Here is an 18,920-nt window from a genome sequence, read left to right as displayed (position 1 = left end):
GAAAGCCAGAAGAGCCCAACACTGCCCTGACCCAAAATTAGAATTGGCTCTGCAACCACTAAACCCACCAGTATTGATCGTTCCAGGGCCTCAGTAGTGGCAAAACACTGACAGGCCTGGCTGTGCTTCTATTGCGGCACACCTGGAGACTGCTCAGGGCACACTAGTGTGTCACGGCACAGTGGTTGAAAAACACTGATCTAGGGCCATGCACATTCTGACTCCCATTGGAAAACCATTCCCCAGAATCAATTTCATTCACCTCAGTGAATCATTTTGGATAGGTACCTAAAGTTTAAAGTAGAAATTGGGACACTTTTGAAATTTTCATTTTTGATCAAAACTGAGGGTCTGGGCCTCAGGGGTGTTTCATATATGACCATATACAATTCAAATTAATTTATTTCACCTTAAATTGGATAAGTTCCTAAAGTTTAAAGCAAAATTTGGAACACTTTTGAAATTTTAATTTTTGCATAAATTTCATGGTCCAGGGCTTACTTTTTTTTTATATGGCCATGCACATTTTTGACTCCCATTGGAAAACCATGCACCAGAATCAATTTCTTTCACCTCAGTGATTCATTTTAGTTAGGTAGCTAAAGTTTAAAGCAGAAATTGGGACACTTTTGAAATTTTCATTTTTGATCAAAATTGAGGGTCCAGGCCTTAGGGTTTTACCATATACGGCCATGTAGAATTCTGACTCCTATTATAAAACCATGCATCAGAATCAACTTCTGTTACATCAGTGATTCATTTTGAATATTGAAAAATATGCTCCAGAATCAACTTCTGTCACCTCAGTGATTTATTTTGGATAGTTTAAAGCAGAAATTTGGGGACTTTAGAAATTTTCTTTTTTTTACCAAAAGTGAGGGACTGGGCCTTAGGGTTTTTTCATATATGGACATGTACAAGTCTGACTCCAATTTGAAAGGCATGCATAGAATCAACTTCTGTCACCTCAGTGATTCATTTTGGATAGGTACAGAAAGATTAAAGCAGACATTGGGGCATTTTGGGAATTTCCTTTTTTGACCAAAATTGAAGGTCCGGGCCTTATGGTTTTTTCATGTATGGCAAAGTAGAATTCTGGCTTCCATTGGAAAATAACATATACACCCCAATCACATAAAGTTGCATCCACAGGCCCCCTTACTTTTACCTGCAAGGGCTCCTGTGTATGCAAAAAGGGCGCCGGTACGTACTGAAAAAAGGAGATTTATAAAAAGGCAGATGCTGCTGCTCTCAGTTTATAAGGATAATTGTATTCCTTACAAAAGATAAGAAAAGAAACTTACAGGGATAAAAATCCCTATATCAAACCAAGAGCTCTGCCACCGCCCATCAATACCACAATAAGTAATGATAGAACTTCATATACTCAGATTCACAATGGATCTTTTTAATGTATCTTTTATTCCCAAAAAGAGTTTCAATAAAAATAATGCTGCATCCTATATAAAATACAATTTACATATATTCAACACACATTAAGATTCCCTAGAGGCTTGCCAGTATTCCTTACGATATCCCAATCATGTGTTTAAACCACAGATGGGTCCACTACCTAATTCAATTGAAGAGTGTCCACAGATAATAAATAAATCCCAATGGACCATATAGGGATTACTTGTTTGACTCTCACATATAGAGCCAATTCCAATATCTTATGATCCCAATTGGTGGCTATTAGATGAATTAATTTAAGTTCCAAAAGAAGTCCCAAGTTCACTTGGATTCCTTTTTTACATGTGTGCACACATCAAATAGAATCGCTGGTAATTACTATACATACTTGCTATTACGTCACCTCCAAGGTAATGCAGTGCTTATATTGATCCAATGATCAGGCTCTCTCTGCTGGTATAATACCGGTTTTGCAGGTATAGTAGAATTGATGACTCAATATAGTCATTCACAGTGTTCAGGCTCCCTCTGCTGGTATTGGCCCGTATTGCAAACACACTGTGTGGATGGTTTCTACAGCCCAATGTGTCAATGATGTGGAGGTGATCGTCTCTGGCACAGTCAATCAATTGACTGTGCCAGAGACGATCACTTCTACATCATACCTGCAAAATAGATATTATACCAGCAGAGGGAGCCTGATCGTTGGATCAATTATTTATTATCTGTGGACACTCTTCAATTGAATGGACCCATCTGTGGTCTAAACACATGATTGGGATATCATAAGGAATACTGGCAAGCCTCTAGGGAATCTTAATGTGTGTTGAATATATGTAAATTGTATTTTATAAATGCTGCAGCATTATATATTTTTATTGAAACTCTTTTTGGGAATAAAAGATATATTAAAAAGACCCATTGTGAATCTGAGTATATGAAGTTCTATCATTACTTATTGTGGTATTGATGTGCTGTGGCAGCGCTCTTGGTATGATATAGGGATTTTTATCCATGTATGTTTCTTTTGTTCCATTGGAAAACCATGCACCATCACTTTAGTGATTTATTTTATATTGCTAGGTATATAGATAGGTATATGGGTATATAGAGGGAGGTTGAAAGAAGCGAGGAGGCCTTAACCAGGTTTTGTGCATGGAACTTGGAACATATACTCAGAAGAATCATTGGTGTTCCCTCATTGAAAACCCCAAAGGCAGATATGACATTAGCAATACTTTATTAAATTAAAAGAGTCTGTGGATCACTGCAGATTCTGTATTAAGAATAGATCATTCCAGATTAGCAACTGGACTGAATAGAACCGGAATGGTGACCAAAATGGAACCAGAATGGAGACTGGAATGCTGGCTGGACTGGAACTAGAGTAGTGACCGGAATAGAGCCAGAATGCTGGCTGGACTGGAACCACAGTAGTGACCGGAATGGAACCGGAATGCTGGTCGGACTGGAACCAGAATGGACTGAAGTACTGACCGTGCTGGAACCAGAATGTTGACACTGGATTCCTGTAGAGTAGCAATAGTTCTTATAGTAATGGAGACCTGAATGGAACCAGAACGGACTGGAGTGCTGACCTGGCTGGATCCTGAATCTTGAATGATTTGTTACTCAGAAAGTCCGCTTTATAGCACAAAGTGTAGACTGGTTAGATGCCGCAATTAGCTGATGTAATCCAAGATGGCAGCGCCCAGGTCAAGTTTTGGAGGGAACACCAAGAAGTAAACACAATGGAGAATCAATACCGAAACAGTAGACAGCAGCGCTGTGAAGCACTATACACAGAGATGGACATCACGCAGCCACCCAAAAATGGTCGGCCCCACCTCCTTTTAGCCGATATGCCCCTGCAATGCCATAATGACACCCGCTCAATGCACGCCGCTGTCACTCTAAGTGCACTTAGATAGCATGCACACGCACAGCGCCCGTGGCACATGCGCAGTTTAGAAAATATTGCTAATTTCTTATTTTTGCTAAAGAGCAATGCAAGCTGAATGAGGTCCTATATTGGGTTATCTTTATGTTGTATGATCCAGCATAGCACCATTCAGCTTCCTTATATTTCTTTCAGCATTATACAGGTCTAGGGGCTGATTCTCGGTCGGACACAATATTTACACAAATGGTCATATTTTTATAACAGCACATGTGTCTAAATTGCTAAAAAGTCACACAGCGCAGGCGTCCCATGGTGTATACATACGGAGTTGCAATGGAGATTGAGAAACAAGGTCTCACAATGAATTGGGTGTTCCTAGGGGGTGACTATTCAGATGCACAGTTACAGTAGGTACTACAATATATAATGGGAGCTGATCAATTTAGTGCTCATTCACAGGTGGAAGAGGGTTTATTCCTGACAAGAAAAATATTCCACCAGCACACTAGAAAGGATCAGCAATGAGATTTGAACATACCTCCCAACTGTCCCGATTTTCGCGGGACAGTCCCATTTTTTGGGGACTGTCCCGCTGTCCCACCCGCGGGCCGCAGTGTCCCGCGGTGGGGGGGGCAGTTGGGAGTCTCTGTGTCTCGCTGCCCTGCTTAGCAGAGCAGCGGTGAATAGACGCTGTGCGCATGCGCACAGCGTCTATTCACTGGAGACAGAGGGAGAGGGGGCATGCCAGCGGCTCACAGAGCGCTGGGCATGCCCCCTCAGTGACAAAAATGTCCTCCCGTGAAGCCACGCCCCCTTTTCGAAGGCCACGCCCCTTTTTGTAGACCACGGCCACTCCCCCGCACGTGTGTCCCTCCTTGAGGAACTCTAAAGTTGGGAGGTATGATTTGAATACTACATGATAAGAGAAATACAGAGATCTCAGTTTACATATATTTGCATAGATATGATTAGGCCGCCAGCTCACATCTGATACTGGTGGTCCTTAACACTACGTAATAATAGCACCCATTCTGGATCATATAATTGCATATTGTTATGTTACATGATAATATCCCATAAATGAATATATTTATATTGAGAGCCAACTCACCTGGAGGCACCCCAAGATCCTTCAAATGGCACTAAAAGGACCAGCATGCCCTCCAAATGTTGGTCCCATCCATGTCTCTAAGATCAGCCATATAAAATGGTACTGTAGCTGCTAAAACAATTTAATGGTTCTTCACAGGTGCAGTAAAGGGAAAGGTTATTCTACACCTGGCCTGGCCAACCTATGGCTCTCCAGCTGTTGTCAAACTATACATCCCAGCATGCCCTGCCAAAATGTTAGCATTCCCTAATAGGAAAACTGTGGAAGGGCATACTGGGACTTGTAGTTTTACAACAGCTGGAGAGCTACAGGTTGGCCAGCCCTGTTCTAGACATATTCCTCCAGCACTCTAAAAAAGGATCAGCAATGAGATTTGAAAACTACATGATAATAGAAAGGTACTGTCTAATGCACGTTTATTGGAGAGTAGCAGAAGTGGTTGTGAACTCAGATGTTGAATTACTTATATTAGAGGCCATACCTTGACGAAGACACACAAAGTTGACATCTCCACCCTTGCACATGTAGATGCACGCTTCGGATGCACGCCTGTACACCAGTGGATGGCCTTTTACTGGCATTGCCATGAGATACAGATGTAACTACAGCAAAAGACACTAAAGAGGTCACAACAGCGTGCAACTTTTAACCAGACCCATATTATGGGGGCATTGTTCAGGAGAGCTGAATATGCTCTTAGCAAGTGCTGACAGATTTATAATTTATTATTTTGATTTAACCATGTAGCTGTGTCTTGTAACTGGCTAATGTATATAATGCAAATAATACAGAAAGGGAGACTTTCCTTACATGGTGCACTTTTAAGTTTGTTTTATTTTTTATGAAACTGTTACTTTTATTAGTGTTATTAAAGCAATATGGTCATTAATCCACAAAATATATCAAGAGATTTGTGAAATAAAAAAAAGGATTTCTTAACAAGTTGTTATAGGGGACCAAAATAGTTATCCCTATGCTATTGTATTTTCACATACTCATTATTAGGTAGGTAACTATTATTATACTTCTAGAAAAAGAGGTACAATCTCACTTACGCTCCACAATGTCCCAAACTTATGATGACCCCCAGTGTGATGATTTCACAATACCAATCTGTTCAAATGATATCGTGTCCGGTGGTCATCACATGTAAAGTAAATATCATACAATGGTGTTATACTGCGGATGAAATTAGTTACACCGATCGGTTGAATGAAGGAAAGGAAGAATATGCAAATAGTCCAAATCAGATTCCAGGACCCTCCTTCCTTTAAGTAAACACCCGAAATGGTAACAGATGCAAACTAAGCAGATTCTTACATGTATACTTACTTGTAACAAATGGATATGAAGCACATAAAGGTTTCTTTGAACTTGTATTAGGTCCTCGCTGGAGCTTAATAGAGGACCTAATAGAAGTTCAAGGGGTGTTTACTCGGGTGTCACATGACTGACTGCACCATCCTGACATTGAAGATCCTAACATCGGAAGGGCTAAGTCATTTTACTCCCCCTTGTCCCCTACCCTAACCCCAAAGCTAGGGCTAACCCTCCATAGGTGGTGGCTATGGCTAACCCTCAAGGGTTGCGGCTAGAGCAGTGGTTCCCAAACTTTTTTGAATCACAGCACCCTAGAGTATCAGAGTTTTGTTCAAAAGTTTGATACTGAGATATTAAGAAATATAAAATTAAGTGAATTGGGTATATATTTTATCCTTAGGTTCAATTGTGTAGTGAGGGGCAATATTTGCATGTGCTTGTCCACATATGTTATGATTGGCAGCCACTAGCAGTAGTTTTGCCTATTGCATTGACCAGAAATAATTTGAATTAGTCCTAAACCACCAACCCCGGGCAAGTGTTCCGAGGCAGCCCAGGGTGCGACACAGCATGAGAACCACTGGGCTAGATCTAAACCCCCCCCCCCCCAGTGTACAACCCTACCCCCCTATCCTAACCTGTACACCTGAAACTTACCTTTGGGATGTTGGCTGTCAGTGATTCGGTGCCAGTCTCCTGAGTATCCCGACCACCGGCATCCACCGGCATCCCGACAGCCGAGATGCTAAACACATCCCCTATTTCTCAATGAAAGTCTAAATTAATATAACGTTATTTTTAATGTATATATTCTAATTCCTTGTAGTGTTGACAGGTACTGCACTAATGATAGGTTTTATTATGCAATTTCCTTAATATTGCAATATTCAATATCCCCTCAGTCTGTTGACCTGCATGGGGATGGCATGGGATTCTCTCCTCGGGCTGCACCTTCTTTGCACATCCACCTGAGCCTGCTCTTTTCATATCCTCCTTTGAGATCCTGTACATCTGTCTTTTCCACCCAATTCAGCTCCTTGTAGCAGTCATCTGCTATTCTCCTGAACCCGCCTCCCAATTCCTAGACAACTCTGCTGCCTGGCTACCCTACTTTTTCTTTCCCGACATCCCATCCCTAATACTAATTGACTATAATATCCCTCTTGACAACCCACTTGGAAGCTCCTGCCTCATCCTCATTCCTCACCCTCTTTTGGTTTCTTCTAATGGACGTCTCCCCCAGCCACACAATTGGTCACAGCTTGGATATGATCATCTACAACTGCTGTATTATCTCAGACCTCACATAGTCCCCCTTCCCTCTACCCGACTATCACAATTTTTTCTTCTGCCAAGGTCAGTCTTACCTAATGCAACCTTGACTGTCTCTTCTTCTCTGGACTTTCTTCTCTCTCCATTTGAAACATCTCCTGCCCTGCCCAATCTGGCTCCCTCTACAACACCTTGGTCATCTCTGCAATAAATTCCACCATGGTTGTTATGCTTAGACTCCATTGACTTCCACCAAAAACAGCATTCAGCAATGTGTTTGGAGACAAAACCTGTGTCCTTTTCTCATCAACACTTCCATCCTCTTCCCTGGACTCTATTCTTTTTTTACCTTCATTGCTCATCTCCTGAACTTGTCCCTCACATCACTGTACCACCTTCTCAAACACTTACTCCCATTCTTAATAAACTTTCATTTTACCCTAAGAGGTAAACTAAGCAGTGAAAAGTGTGGAGAAGTGAGCCAGTGGAGAAGTTTCCCATGGAAACTAATCAGCTGCTCTGTATAATTTTACAGTACGCAATTTAGAAATGTAACCTCAATGCTGATTGGTTGCTATAGGCAACTTCTCCACTGGAACACTTCTCCACTCTTATCACTGCTTAGTTCATCTCCCCTAAATCTTTCTCAAAATAACATCCTTTTCCCTCCCTTTTGCCTCCAAACTCATTAACAGGATTGATTATGTTCATTTCACCTCATTCCTCTATTGCCACACTCTTCTTGAGCTTCTTCTGTCTGGCTTCAATCCCCTCCACTCTATAGAAACTGTCTTTACTATGGTCTCCTATGGACCTTCAAATTGCCAAAGCCAATGGCCACTTCTCTATTCTCATCCTTCTCTAGCTTTTGCCCTTGACACTGTCAATCACCCATTCCTCTTTCAAACTCTCAATTTTATTGGTCTCTGTGATTCAGTACTCTCATGGTTCACTACCTACCTCATTGATTTATAATGAAGCAGCAGCTCTGCTTACTACAACCAAACCTGGATCAGGTCCAATGTTATGAAAGTAACACTTCATGTCTTCTTTGAACTGTTTCTAATATTTAGAGACTATTGACGGTAGCACCCTAAACACTTGTAAGTAAATGCTGTAGAAATAATGCAGAGAAATCTTCATAAAGTAAGGGTACAGACCAGATTCACAAATATAAAGATTCAACAATTATCCACAGTAAGAATAGTTTCTTTTTGCAATGAAGTGGTAAACTGTAAATCATATAGCAACAGTTGCTATTGTACAGTAGATGTAATACGCTGTATACTAGAAGAATCTGTGATAAAAACTTCCTCATTTTATCTATTGAATTATTTTTAATTTACAAAACAAAAGCAAAAACAAACACGAATGCTATAGTCACAATAGAAAAATCAGCAAAAATGGACAGGATGCCCACTAGAATCTTCTAAAAGACAAAAGTGTTAAGACCTGTACAAATGGGACTGTACAATTTACATATACAATTATATACACAATCTCCTTTCTTTATCCTTTCTTTATCCAGAGTCACAATGAGTTCAGTTACTAATTTGTCAGTAGCAGATTCTTCATTAAAATAATCTAAAAGGAAAAAAAAAACTCTTCTTGGATTTTTTTTTTAATTTATGTATAAAGTCCACTTAAAAGTGCAAATGTTGAGAGCTCCATTGGCTGCATCCGTAATTGGTTGGATGTGATGAGGCCCGTCTTCTTCTTTACTCTTCATATTATGTGGGTATGGATCTTTACACTAGGCGACCTACTGCAAGAAGACACAATAACACATCTAGATTATTTTCTTGTTGAGTTTGAAAGCTTCAAAACAGTAAGAGGCCCATTCATCAGCAAACACAATTTATTGTTTTGTAGATCCTGTGATTTATTTCCAGATATATTGTAACCCCAATCCATCTGACTTGCCCATACATTACAGATACATTTCAGCAATTTGCAGATCATTTTCGATTAAACAGATCTACCAATCTTGAAAGACTCATCAGTTTAATAGAAACGGTCTGCAGATCTGCTGATTGTTGCCCATACACTAACAACCTGCAGTCCCAATTGATCTGTGAAATTAAACATGTTGAAAAACCTGATTTAATAATCCCAATCGATTTGTGGCCAAAATCTGCGATCAGTTGACTCCATACACTGCAGGTTTATGTGCACAATAGTCTGCAAATTGCCAAACTGCCCCAATCGATTGCTGATGTATGGACTCCTTTAGAGTCATTTTTAAGGGTTTTAAGGGTATTCTTTCTTTTTTTGCTGCAGAATTGGAATGATGGAAGAACAAAAAAATACTGTACACTATGTTTGTGTAAATATAATATAAAATAGTAAGATAAATCTATAACATAAACTCATGTTTTTGAAACCCCAAGCTTGTCGATATTTATATATATATATATATATATATATATATATCCAGCAAAGAAAAGATGGCACTCAGAGACTATTTTGAAATGGTGAAAGAAGATAACTGTATTGAGATGCTGTAACATCTCAATACAGTTATCTTCTTTCACCATTTCAAAATAGTCTCTGAGTGCCATCTTTTCTTTGCTGGATGTTTATCTGTTTGAGAGGCACCGGAGCAGCTGGATACCTATACACTGAGTGCCGACATACTGTGGATGTGTATATATATATATATATATATGTATAGGGTGAACTAACAGCGCCAAAGATACAGTAGAGAGATTTATTCACAGTATGTCGTTTATGGATGTACCCCAAAAAACATCTAGTCACTAATACACCACTCCCCTCTGTATATGGGGCGTCTGCTAGATCTTAAGTAAAACCCGCACTTGTACGTGTGCAGGATAAGTAGAAATTTGGAAAAGCAGATAGGATCAAAGCGACCATAGGTGGTACAAATTCTAAGTGACTATACGAAGGTTTTTTTCAAAACAATTAGGGGATTTATTACAACGAACGTATAAGACAATTGCACATAAAAAAGTTGTACATAAAATGATATCGTATAAGAATGTTTTAAAAACCGTTATCAAATTGCTTAAGAAACATTACAAAGGGCACACAAAAGATAAGAATAAAATGGTGCTAAAAAATTTGTATACTAAAAATGAGAAATAATAGAAGCAACCGATTACTCTGAAATTATATAAAAAAAATTCATGTATGTAAAAAATTCGGTATATAAAAAAAGGCTTAACTGAGGATTTCAATAGTAGCAGGAATCACCCAACGCGTTTCGTCTGGTCTGACTTCCCTTTTTAGTATACAAATTTTTTAGCACCATTTTTTTCTTATCTTTTGTGTGCCCTTTGTAATGTTTCTTAAGCAATTTGATAACGGTTTTTAAAACATTCTCATACGATATCTTTTTATGTACAACTTTTTTATGTGCAATTGTCTTATACGTTCGTTGTAATAAATCCCCTAATTGTTTTGAAAAAAACCTTTGTATAGTCACTTAGAATTTGTACCACCTATGGTCGCTTTGATCCTATCTGCTTTTCCAAATATATATATATATATATATATATATATATATACACAAACATACATATATATATATATATATATATATATATATATATAGCTAGCAACGAGCAGGCAGTACTCATGGGGTTTCAAAGAGATGGGCCAAATGACACATTGGTGTTACATTTCAAACCTTGTGGGAATTTTATCAAGGACATCTTCTTGATAAAACATCCCACAGGGATTGAAATGTTGACCAAGTAACACCATTGGGAAATTTGAATCATCTTTTAGATACGCCATGAGTGCCACCTGCTTGTTGATGTAGTGTTGGGTCACGTAAGTTGACTTAGGAGGGCACCAGGGTGAAGTAAGCTGTTGTTTGGGAATGCTGAAAACTAAATTTTACATATATGTCGTATATTTAGACAACCGGTCACATAAGTGATACATGAGGAAACATGCATTTGGCTTAGACCGAGTAGGTAATTACCATGCAAAGATAGGAGGAGAGATAGCAATGTCCAATTTGCATGTGCAAACAAAGTTGTTAAAAAATGTGAACCAAAATACAAACCCCATAAAATATTGATAATATTAAAACAGTTTTTACCAGGTAGCCATTGCCCACAATGTAGCACAACTGACAGGATATAATGCTGCATAACTACCATAGGTGCAGGAAATGCTGTTGTTATGGGGCCCAGAGCTGAGAGGGACCACCTTCCCTGTCTCAGTTGCATGTGTTATATACAGGGGTGTAGCTACCATAGGTGCAGGGAGTGCAGCTGCTATGGGGCCCAGAGCTCTGAGGAGCCACCTGCCCTGTCACAGTTACATGTGTTATATACAGGGGTGTAGCTACCATAGGTGAATGGAATGCAGCTGCTATGGGGCCCAGAGCTGAGAGGGGCCACCTTCCCTGTCACAGTTACATGTGTTATATACAGGGCATACCTACCATAGGTGCAGGAAATGCTGTTGCTATGGGGCCCACAGCTGAGAGGGGCCACCTTCCCTGTCACAGTTATATGTGTTATATACAGGGTGTAGCTACCATAGGTGCAGGGAGTGCAGCTGCTATGGAGCCCAGAGCTGAGAGGGGCCACCTTCCCTGTCACAGTTACATGTGTTATATACAGGGTGTAGCTACCATAGGTGCAGGGAGTGCAGCTGCTATAGGGCCCAGAGCTGAGAGGGGCCACCTTCCCTGTCACAGTTACATGTGTTATATAAAGGGTGTAGCTACCATAGGTGCAGGGAGTGCCGCTGCTATGGAGCCCAGAGCTGAGAGGGGCCCCCTTCCCTTACACAGTTACATGTGTTATATACAGGGTGTAGCTACCATAGGTGCAGGGAGTGCAGCTGCTATGGGCCCAGAACTGAGAGGGGCCACCTTCCCTGTCACAGTTACATGTGTTATATACAGGGCATAGCTACCATAGGTGCAGGGAGTGCAGCTGCTATGGGGCCCAGAACTGAGAGGGGCCACCTTTCCTGTCACAGTTACATGTGTTATATACAGGGCATAGCTACCATAGGTGCAGGGAGTGCAGCTGCTATGGGGCCCAGAACTGAGAGGGGCCACCTTCCCTGTCACAGTTACATGTGTTATATACAGGGCATAGCTACCATAGGTGCAGGGAGTGCAGCTGCTATGGGGCCAGAGCTGAGAGGGGCCACCTTCCCTGTCACAGTTACATGTGTTATATACAGGGGTGTAGCTACCATAGGTGCAGGGAGTGCAGCTGCTATGGGGCCAGAGCTGAGAGGGGCCACCTTCCCTGTCACAGTTACATGTGTTATATACAGGGCATAGCTACCATAGGTGCAGGGAGTGCAGCTGCTATGGGGCCAGAGCTGAGAGGGGCCACCTTCCCTGTCACAGTTACGTGTGTTATATACAGGGTGTAGCTACCATAGGTGCAGGCAGTGCAGCTGCTATGGGGCCCAGAGCTGAGAGGGGCCACCTTCCCTGTCTCCGTTGCATGTGTTATATACAGGGGTGTAGCTACTATAGGTGAATGGAATGCAGGTGCTATGGGGCCCAGAGCTGAGAGGGGCCCACCTTCCCTGTCCACCTTCCCTGTCACAGTTACATGTGTTATATAAAAAAATTTCATCATTTGGTGGCACATAGGGGCCCTTACAAACTTTTACCAGGGGCTTAACTAGTTATAATATATCTAGTTAAGCCCCTGGACCTGTCCATTGTAATGTGGTATAAAATGAACTGGAGGGCATTACAATGTTACATAATAGGAACTGGGTCACTGTAATGTGGCACAATATGAAGTGGAGTCACTACAGTGGGGCATAATATGAACTGGGGACATTGTATGTCATAATGTGAATTGGGGGTACTGTGTTGCATAATGTGAACTTGCAGGATTGGAAACCAGAACGAGGCAAAATGTCATCATCCCGCTATCTGATTCTCGCGGGTTTTGGATTCCATACAAACAGCCGCTCATCATTTTCACTCTGGACTTGGAGAGTGAGGGAGACAGACATCTGTCTCTCAGTGGGTGGTGGCGTTGGGTGGGGTTAGTATGTGCTCTGTAGGGGTGCTGTCCTGTCCCTGTGCTGTTAGGGGTGCTGCCCTGGCTGTCACTGGTGTTTCATGTGCTGTTAGGAGTGCTGCAGCTGTACATGGGTGTTGCTGTCCTGGCTGTCACTGTGTTGTACAGGGGGCAGAGGCACTGTCCTGTATGTTGTGAAAATACAGGGGTGCTGGCTGAAAAAATTCTGGGATGCAGTGAAAATAAATGTACACTGGCCCTGTCTTGTATGTTGTAAAAAATTATGGAGTGCTGTTGTTAAAATAAATGTACACTGGACCTGTCTTGCATGCTGTAAAAATTCTGGGGTGCTGTTGTTAAAATAAATGTACACTGGCCCTGTCTTGTATGCTGTAAACATTCTGGGGTGCTGTTGTTAAAATAAATGTACACTGGACCTGTCTTGCATGCTGTAAAAATTCTGGGGTGCTGTTGTTAAAATAAATGTACACTGGACCTGTCTTGTATGCTGTAAACATTCTGGGGTGCTGTTGTTAAAATAAAAGTACACTGGCCCTGTCTTGTATGCTGTCAAAATTCTGGGGTGCAGTGAAAATAAATGTACACTTGCCCTGTCTTGTATGCTATAAAAAATCTGGGGTGCTGTTGTTAAAATAAAAGTACACTGACATGTCTTGTATGCTGTAAAAATACAGGAGTGCTGCTGTTAAAATAAAAGTACACTGGTCTTGTATGCTGCAAAAATACAGGGGTGCTGTTGTTAAAACAAAAGTACACTGGTCCTGTATGCTGGAAAAATACAGGGGTGCTGTTGTTAAAATAAAAGTACACTGGTCCTTTTATGCTGGAAAAATACAGGGGTCCTGCTGTTAAAATAAAATTATACTGGTCCTGTATGCTGGAAAAATACAGGGGTATTGTTGTTAAAATAAAAGTACACTGGCCCTGTATGCTGTAAAATACAGGGGTGCAGTGAAAATAAATGTACACTGGCCCTGTCGTGTATACTGTAAAATTACAGGGGTGTTGTGAAAATACAGGGGTGCTGGCACTGTCCTACCACCATTTGCACGCCCTCTGCAAGTGCTGGGAGGAGCACCGCCAGTCCAGTTGCTGATATTGAGAATGAGGATGTCACTGTAGAAGTACACCAGGATGAGGAGGATATCAGTGTAGCTGACGCTGAGGAGGATGTTGACGATGAGGATTCTGATGGTGATGTGGTTTGTTTGAATAAGGCAACAGTGGAGACAGTTGTTGGCCATGGGATGAAAAGCCCATTGTCATGCCTGGTCAAAATACCAAAAAAGCCACCTCTTTGGTGTGGAATCATTTTTCCACAATTCCAGACAACAGGTGTCAAACCATCTGTTGTCTTTGTCAATCCATAACAAGTACGGGTAAGGACGTTAACCACCTAGGAACATCCTCCCTTATATGTCACCTGTAGCGCATTCATCATAAGTCATTGTCAAGTTCAGAAACTTTGTGAATAGCCGAAGCAGTCCACTGACACCTAAATGATGTGGTCCCTTTGAATATTATTTCTCTGCGAGGATGAGGATGTAAATACTGAAGGGGGGGGGGGGGGGTCTGAGGATGAGGACGACATCTTGCCTCTGTAGAGCCAGTTTGTGCAAGGAGAGATTAATTGCTTCTTTTTTGGTGGGGGCCGAAACAAACCAATCATTTCAGCCACAGTCGTGTGGCAGAACCTGTCGCTGAAATGATTGGTTTATTAAAGTGTGCATGTCCTGTTTATACAACATAAGGGTGGGTGGGAGGGCCCAAGGACAATTCCATCTTGCACGTCTTTTCTTTGCCACATCATTCCAGTGGTACTGCCCTATATGGGGTGCTGCCCATCTGCCCTATCAGTCCAGGGGTGCTGCCCCACTGCCATTAAAGTCCAGGGGTGCTGATACCTGTCTGCTGTGCCGTGTAATTCTCCAGGGGTACTGGAGGATCAAAATTACCCCCGAATTCTGTGATTTTAGCTGTTTTATGTTTATTTGTTTTTAAACAACCAGATCCAAAACCAAAACCCGAAAGGGTGGTTTTGTACCAATCCAGATCCAAAACACGAGCGGAGATCCAGATCCAAAACACAAAACCCGAAAAGTGTCCGCTGCACATCTATACTAATTATATAGACAGCCACTCAAGAATTAAGCCGGTGCTCAGGAAGTGTGATCATGTGGAGCTGATGCTCTAATGTCATCATTCATTGGTTACTAGATGTTCCCTTGGGGTAGCAATGGACATTAAACAATCAAGAGTTTTTCTGCTGAAGCGCTGCTACACTATTGAGATCTGTGCCTGACGTACATCAGATTTTTCTATTTCATGTAGATAACTTTGTTGTAGTAATACAGAGAAACATTTGCTATTTCTTCCTTTAAGGTTATTTTGCACAAAATTACAATTAAAACTGTAGCAGTCAAATATTGCAGCGTCCCAGGCAGGGCTGGCTCTACAATTAGGCAGCTTTAGGCTGCTGCCTAGGGGCGCCGGCCACTGGAGGGCAGCACTGAAATCATGTAGCAAAAACATTTGAATTCCCCCCTATGTGTCTATGTATGTACGCCAGAATCCCGAAGCAATTCATGATGTAATTCACCCCAGGCCACCTAGTGGCCACCTGCATCTCCCCTCCAGTGGTGGTGGTGGGGGTTCGCAGGTTAGGGGGCGCTAGGCTGAAGCTTTGCCCAGGGGCGCAGATTGACTTTACACTGGGACTTGGCCCCTGGTCCAAAAAATGAATGCCCCACAATGAGTGCATAGGTGCTATATATCTGTTATCCAGGAACTTGTCAAGAAACTTCCAAAGACCGTAAAGAAAAAATAAGTAATTGCTGAGTGTTCTTTCATAGTTTTTTTTTTCCTATTTCCAGTCACTGTGAGGAGCACTGCTAAATCATTTACTGAGAAAGAAAATTCCAAGGACAGCCAAGGTGCACCAAATGAAACACACATTACCTGGAGTGTTCTGCATGACATACCCTACTCCTATTTCTAAATGTAAGTATACAGGGCAGCGGCCTTCTCTATGCACACCAGATCACTAGTTAAGGGAAAGAGGATTACCCTCTTTGGGGTCGATTCTATTTGATGCAATGATTTCACGGGTGCAAATCATTGCGGCAGCGGGCGCACTTTACGGCAGCCCGAATTCACACAAAAGTGTTCGCTGCCCCATAGGGCTCAGAGCCCTTTGGTGCGAAATCAGCCCAAAATCAGCCCACTAAGGGTGCGAGATCGGGTGCCATTGCCAGCATTTAAATGCTGTTTCAATGCCACATCGCACCCTTCATGGGTAATAAGATCGACCCCTCTGTGCGGTATACGTCTGAGAGATCACCAACATAACAATGGGCGGCTCACAATGGTCGACGCATGCTTTGTTTGTTTTTTAACATGTTTACTTAACATTTGCTTCAATTACTATCAATGTGGCGGTGACACCTATTGTGAATAGTAATCTGTGTCGGGTGAAGCGAGCCAACTTGCCTGAAGAGTGGTGAAGGTACACGTTTGTACTGATGGTGGTCACATAGCACGGAATATACAAGGTTTGGCCCAAAAAAAAAAACAACAACTTGTGATGACCATTCTCATATCGACATTTTCACCATGTCTACCTTTTGTACATGTTGACCTAAAGCATGTCGCCCATATATTGTCGACCTATTGACTGTTTACCTAGGTATTGTAGATCTATGGTTTGGAGAACAATGGTTATTCTCTATTTACTGCTAAGGGGGATATCTATCAAGCCATGGTGAGAGATGAAGCACCCCAATAAGCTTCTAAGTGTGATTTATCGAGAACAGTCTTTGAAATGAAGCTGATTGGTTTTTATAGGCAACTTCTCCACTTTACATCTTACACTTAGGACCGGATGTAATGACACCCAAGTTCAGCAGTCCTGCGGGATGCCGGCCCAACTTGTATGTGATTGCCCCATTAACAAAAGTCTCAGTTCGGCCGGCATCCCGCACGTCTGCCAAACTCGGGCGTTATTACATCAACCCTTAGTCACAGCGTGCTAGCATTTATATCTGTATTCTTGAATTCTGCTAATCTCATCCCATTATTGGTCATTATATAAAACTACAATTGTCATTATGTCCATAGAGTGACAAGGGCATGTGTTGTATAATGGTAGCTCCAGAGCCAGTACCTCTGAAACAAAGCATACAGCACCATAGTGGGCGGTATTCAAATGATATATTACGCACAGTCTCCTCTAGAAAATGATCCCCGTTGTCGCGCATATCGCACATATAGTAATCTGGATTAGCTGCATAAAGGGCTAGGTGCCTCACTTCCCTGCCGCCCCGGGGGTAGTGAGTTCAAATGACGATACCACGCCCCCGAGGGCAGAAACAGACGGATGTGGAAGGGGGTGAAAAGAATTGAATACCGCCCACTGTCTTTGTATTACAGTAATGTGGTGCTGTGTTTGCACATTGCCTGTTTTACTTATTACTTACTGAAAGGGTTAGACCCCGGTCTCCTTCCAGGAGGAAAACTGCCAGCAGCGGTACCTGTAAATAAATAATACGATATTTTTTAAAAAATGACATGTTCATTTATATATGATCGAACTCCCCACTACATAAAACATTTTGGTTTAGCCAAGATCACACCAAACACAAAACTCAATTTGATTCCCTTTTTGTGCACTCAGGGTTGGACTGGCCCACAGTGGTACAGGGGAAACCACCGGTGGGCCCCACCCCCTCCTCTAGGGATCAGATTTTGCACTTGAATTACACATTGGGGGTCATTCCGACCCGTTCGCACACAGTGGTGCTTCTCTGCAGTGCGAACGGGTCTGGAATGCGCATGCGCGGTGTGCGCATTGCCCGGCGACCTCTCAACGACGCTGACAGAGAAGAAAGCGGTGACCGCAAGACGATGGACAGCAAGAAGGCGTTCCGGGGTGTCAACTTACCGTTTGCTGCCGTTTTCGGAGAGTGGTAAGTAAAACGCAGGCGTGTCCAGGCGAACGGAGGGCGGAGGTGTGACATCAAAGCCGTCCCCATCATCGCTGGATCCGTTGCACAGGGTCAGTATGTCCAGGGCTGGTCTAGTTTTGAGTGAAAATTTTTTAGCATAGCAGGGCTGTACAAGCGATCGCACCGCTGCTATGCTAAAATACACTCCCCCATAGGCGGAGATTAGTTGATCGCACCAGCAGCAAAAAGTTGCTTGGTGCGATCAACTCGGAATGAGGGCCTTTATGCATATGTTACATTATACTGCACAGGACTATGGTGTACTTTCTACAGTGTTATTAATCTGGTACATTATCATGCATGCAACTAGCGGTATTTGCTATATATATGTATCAAGGGGCCCAGAACATGCACTACTGGTTAGCCAAGCCTCTAAGTATGGGCCCCTATCACTGCATTTCCTCGGTGGGCCCTCCATGCCGCAGTCTGACACTGTGTGCACTTCCTGTGTAAGATGAAAAGGCTATTTTGTACCCTCACCTCTTCCTTGATGTCCATAGTTACCTTTTGCAGACCTTACTTCAGTTCAGACCCAGGCTTGCAATGAAACTTTTGGATATGTTAGAAGATGACTTAAGGCCTAATTCAGACCTGATTGCTGTGCTGCTAATTTTGCGGCCCTGCGATCAGATAGTCGCCACCCAAGGGGAGTGTAAATTCGCTGTGCAAGTGTGCGATCCTATGTGTACGCCGAGCTACAAATATCCCTCAATCAGCGGACAGCTGCAAATCTGTTCGCACCTCACTCACCATCGAATGATTTTGCCACTGTGTGCAGGACTTACTCCTGTATGCAAAAAGAAAAGGCTGATCGGGTCCGGAGCTGACGTCACACACCCTCCCAGAAAATGCTTGGGAACGCCTGCGTTTTCCCTGACACTCCCAGAAAACGGTCA

General features: G+C 42.4%; 1 protein-coding gene across 3 annotated transcripts in view; it reads right to left on the bottom strand.

Moving 5' to 3' along the window:
* Positions 1 to 8,366: 8,366 nt before the first annotated feature.
* SMOC1 (SPARC related modular calcium binding 1) overlaps positions 8,367 to 18,920 on the bottom strand; it is a 255,578-nt gene continuing 245,024 nt past the window's right edge. For all 3 annotated transcript variants that reach the window (XM_063947205.1, XM_063947206.1, XM_063947207.1), the window contains 2 exons: positions 17,497 to 17,550; positions 8,367 to 8,784 (listed from right to left, as the gene is read on the bottom strand). In XM_063947205.1, coding sequence (XP_063803275.1) covers positions 8,768 to 8,784; positions 17,497 to 17,550 — 71 coding nt within the window. In that variant the 3' untranslated portion in view covers positions 8,367 to 8,767. The remainder of the gene's footprint in view (positions 8,785 to 17,496; positions 17,551 to 18,920) is intronic.

The sequence above is a fragment of the Pseudophryne corroboree genome, chromosome 12 (assembly GCF_028390025.1).
Source record: "Pseudophryne corroboree isolate aPseCor3 chromosome 12, aPseCor3.hap2, whole genome shotgun sequence".
Lineage (NCBI taxonomy): Eukaryota > Metazoa > Chordata > Amphibia > Anura > Myobatrachidae > Pseudophryne > Pseudophryne corroboree.
Note: the sequence above shows the minus strand (reverse complement) of the source record. Positions and strands in the feature narration are given on the sequence as shown.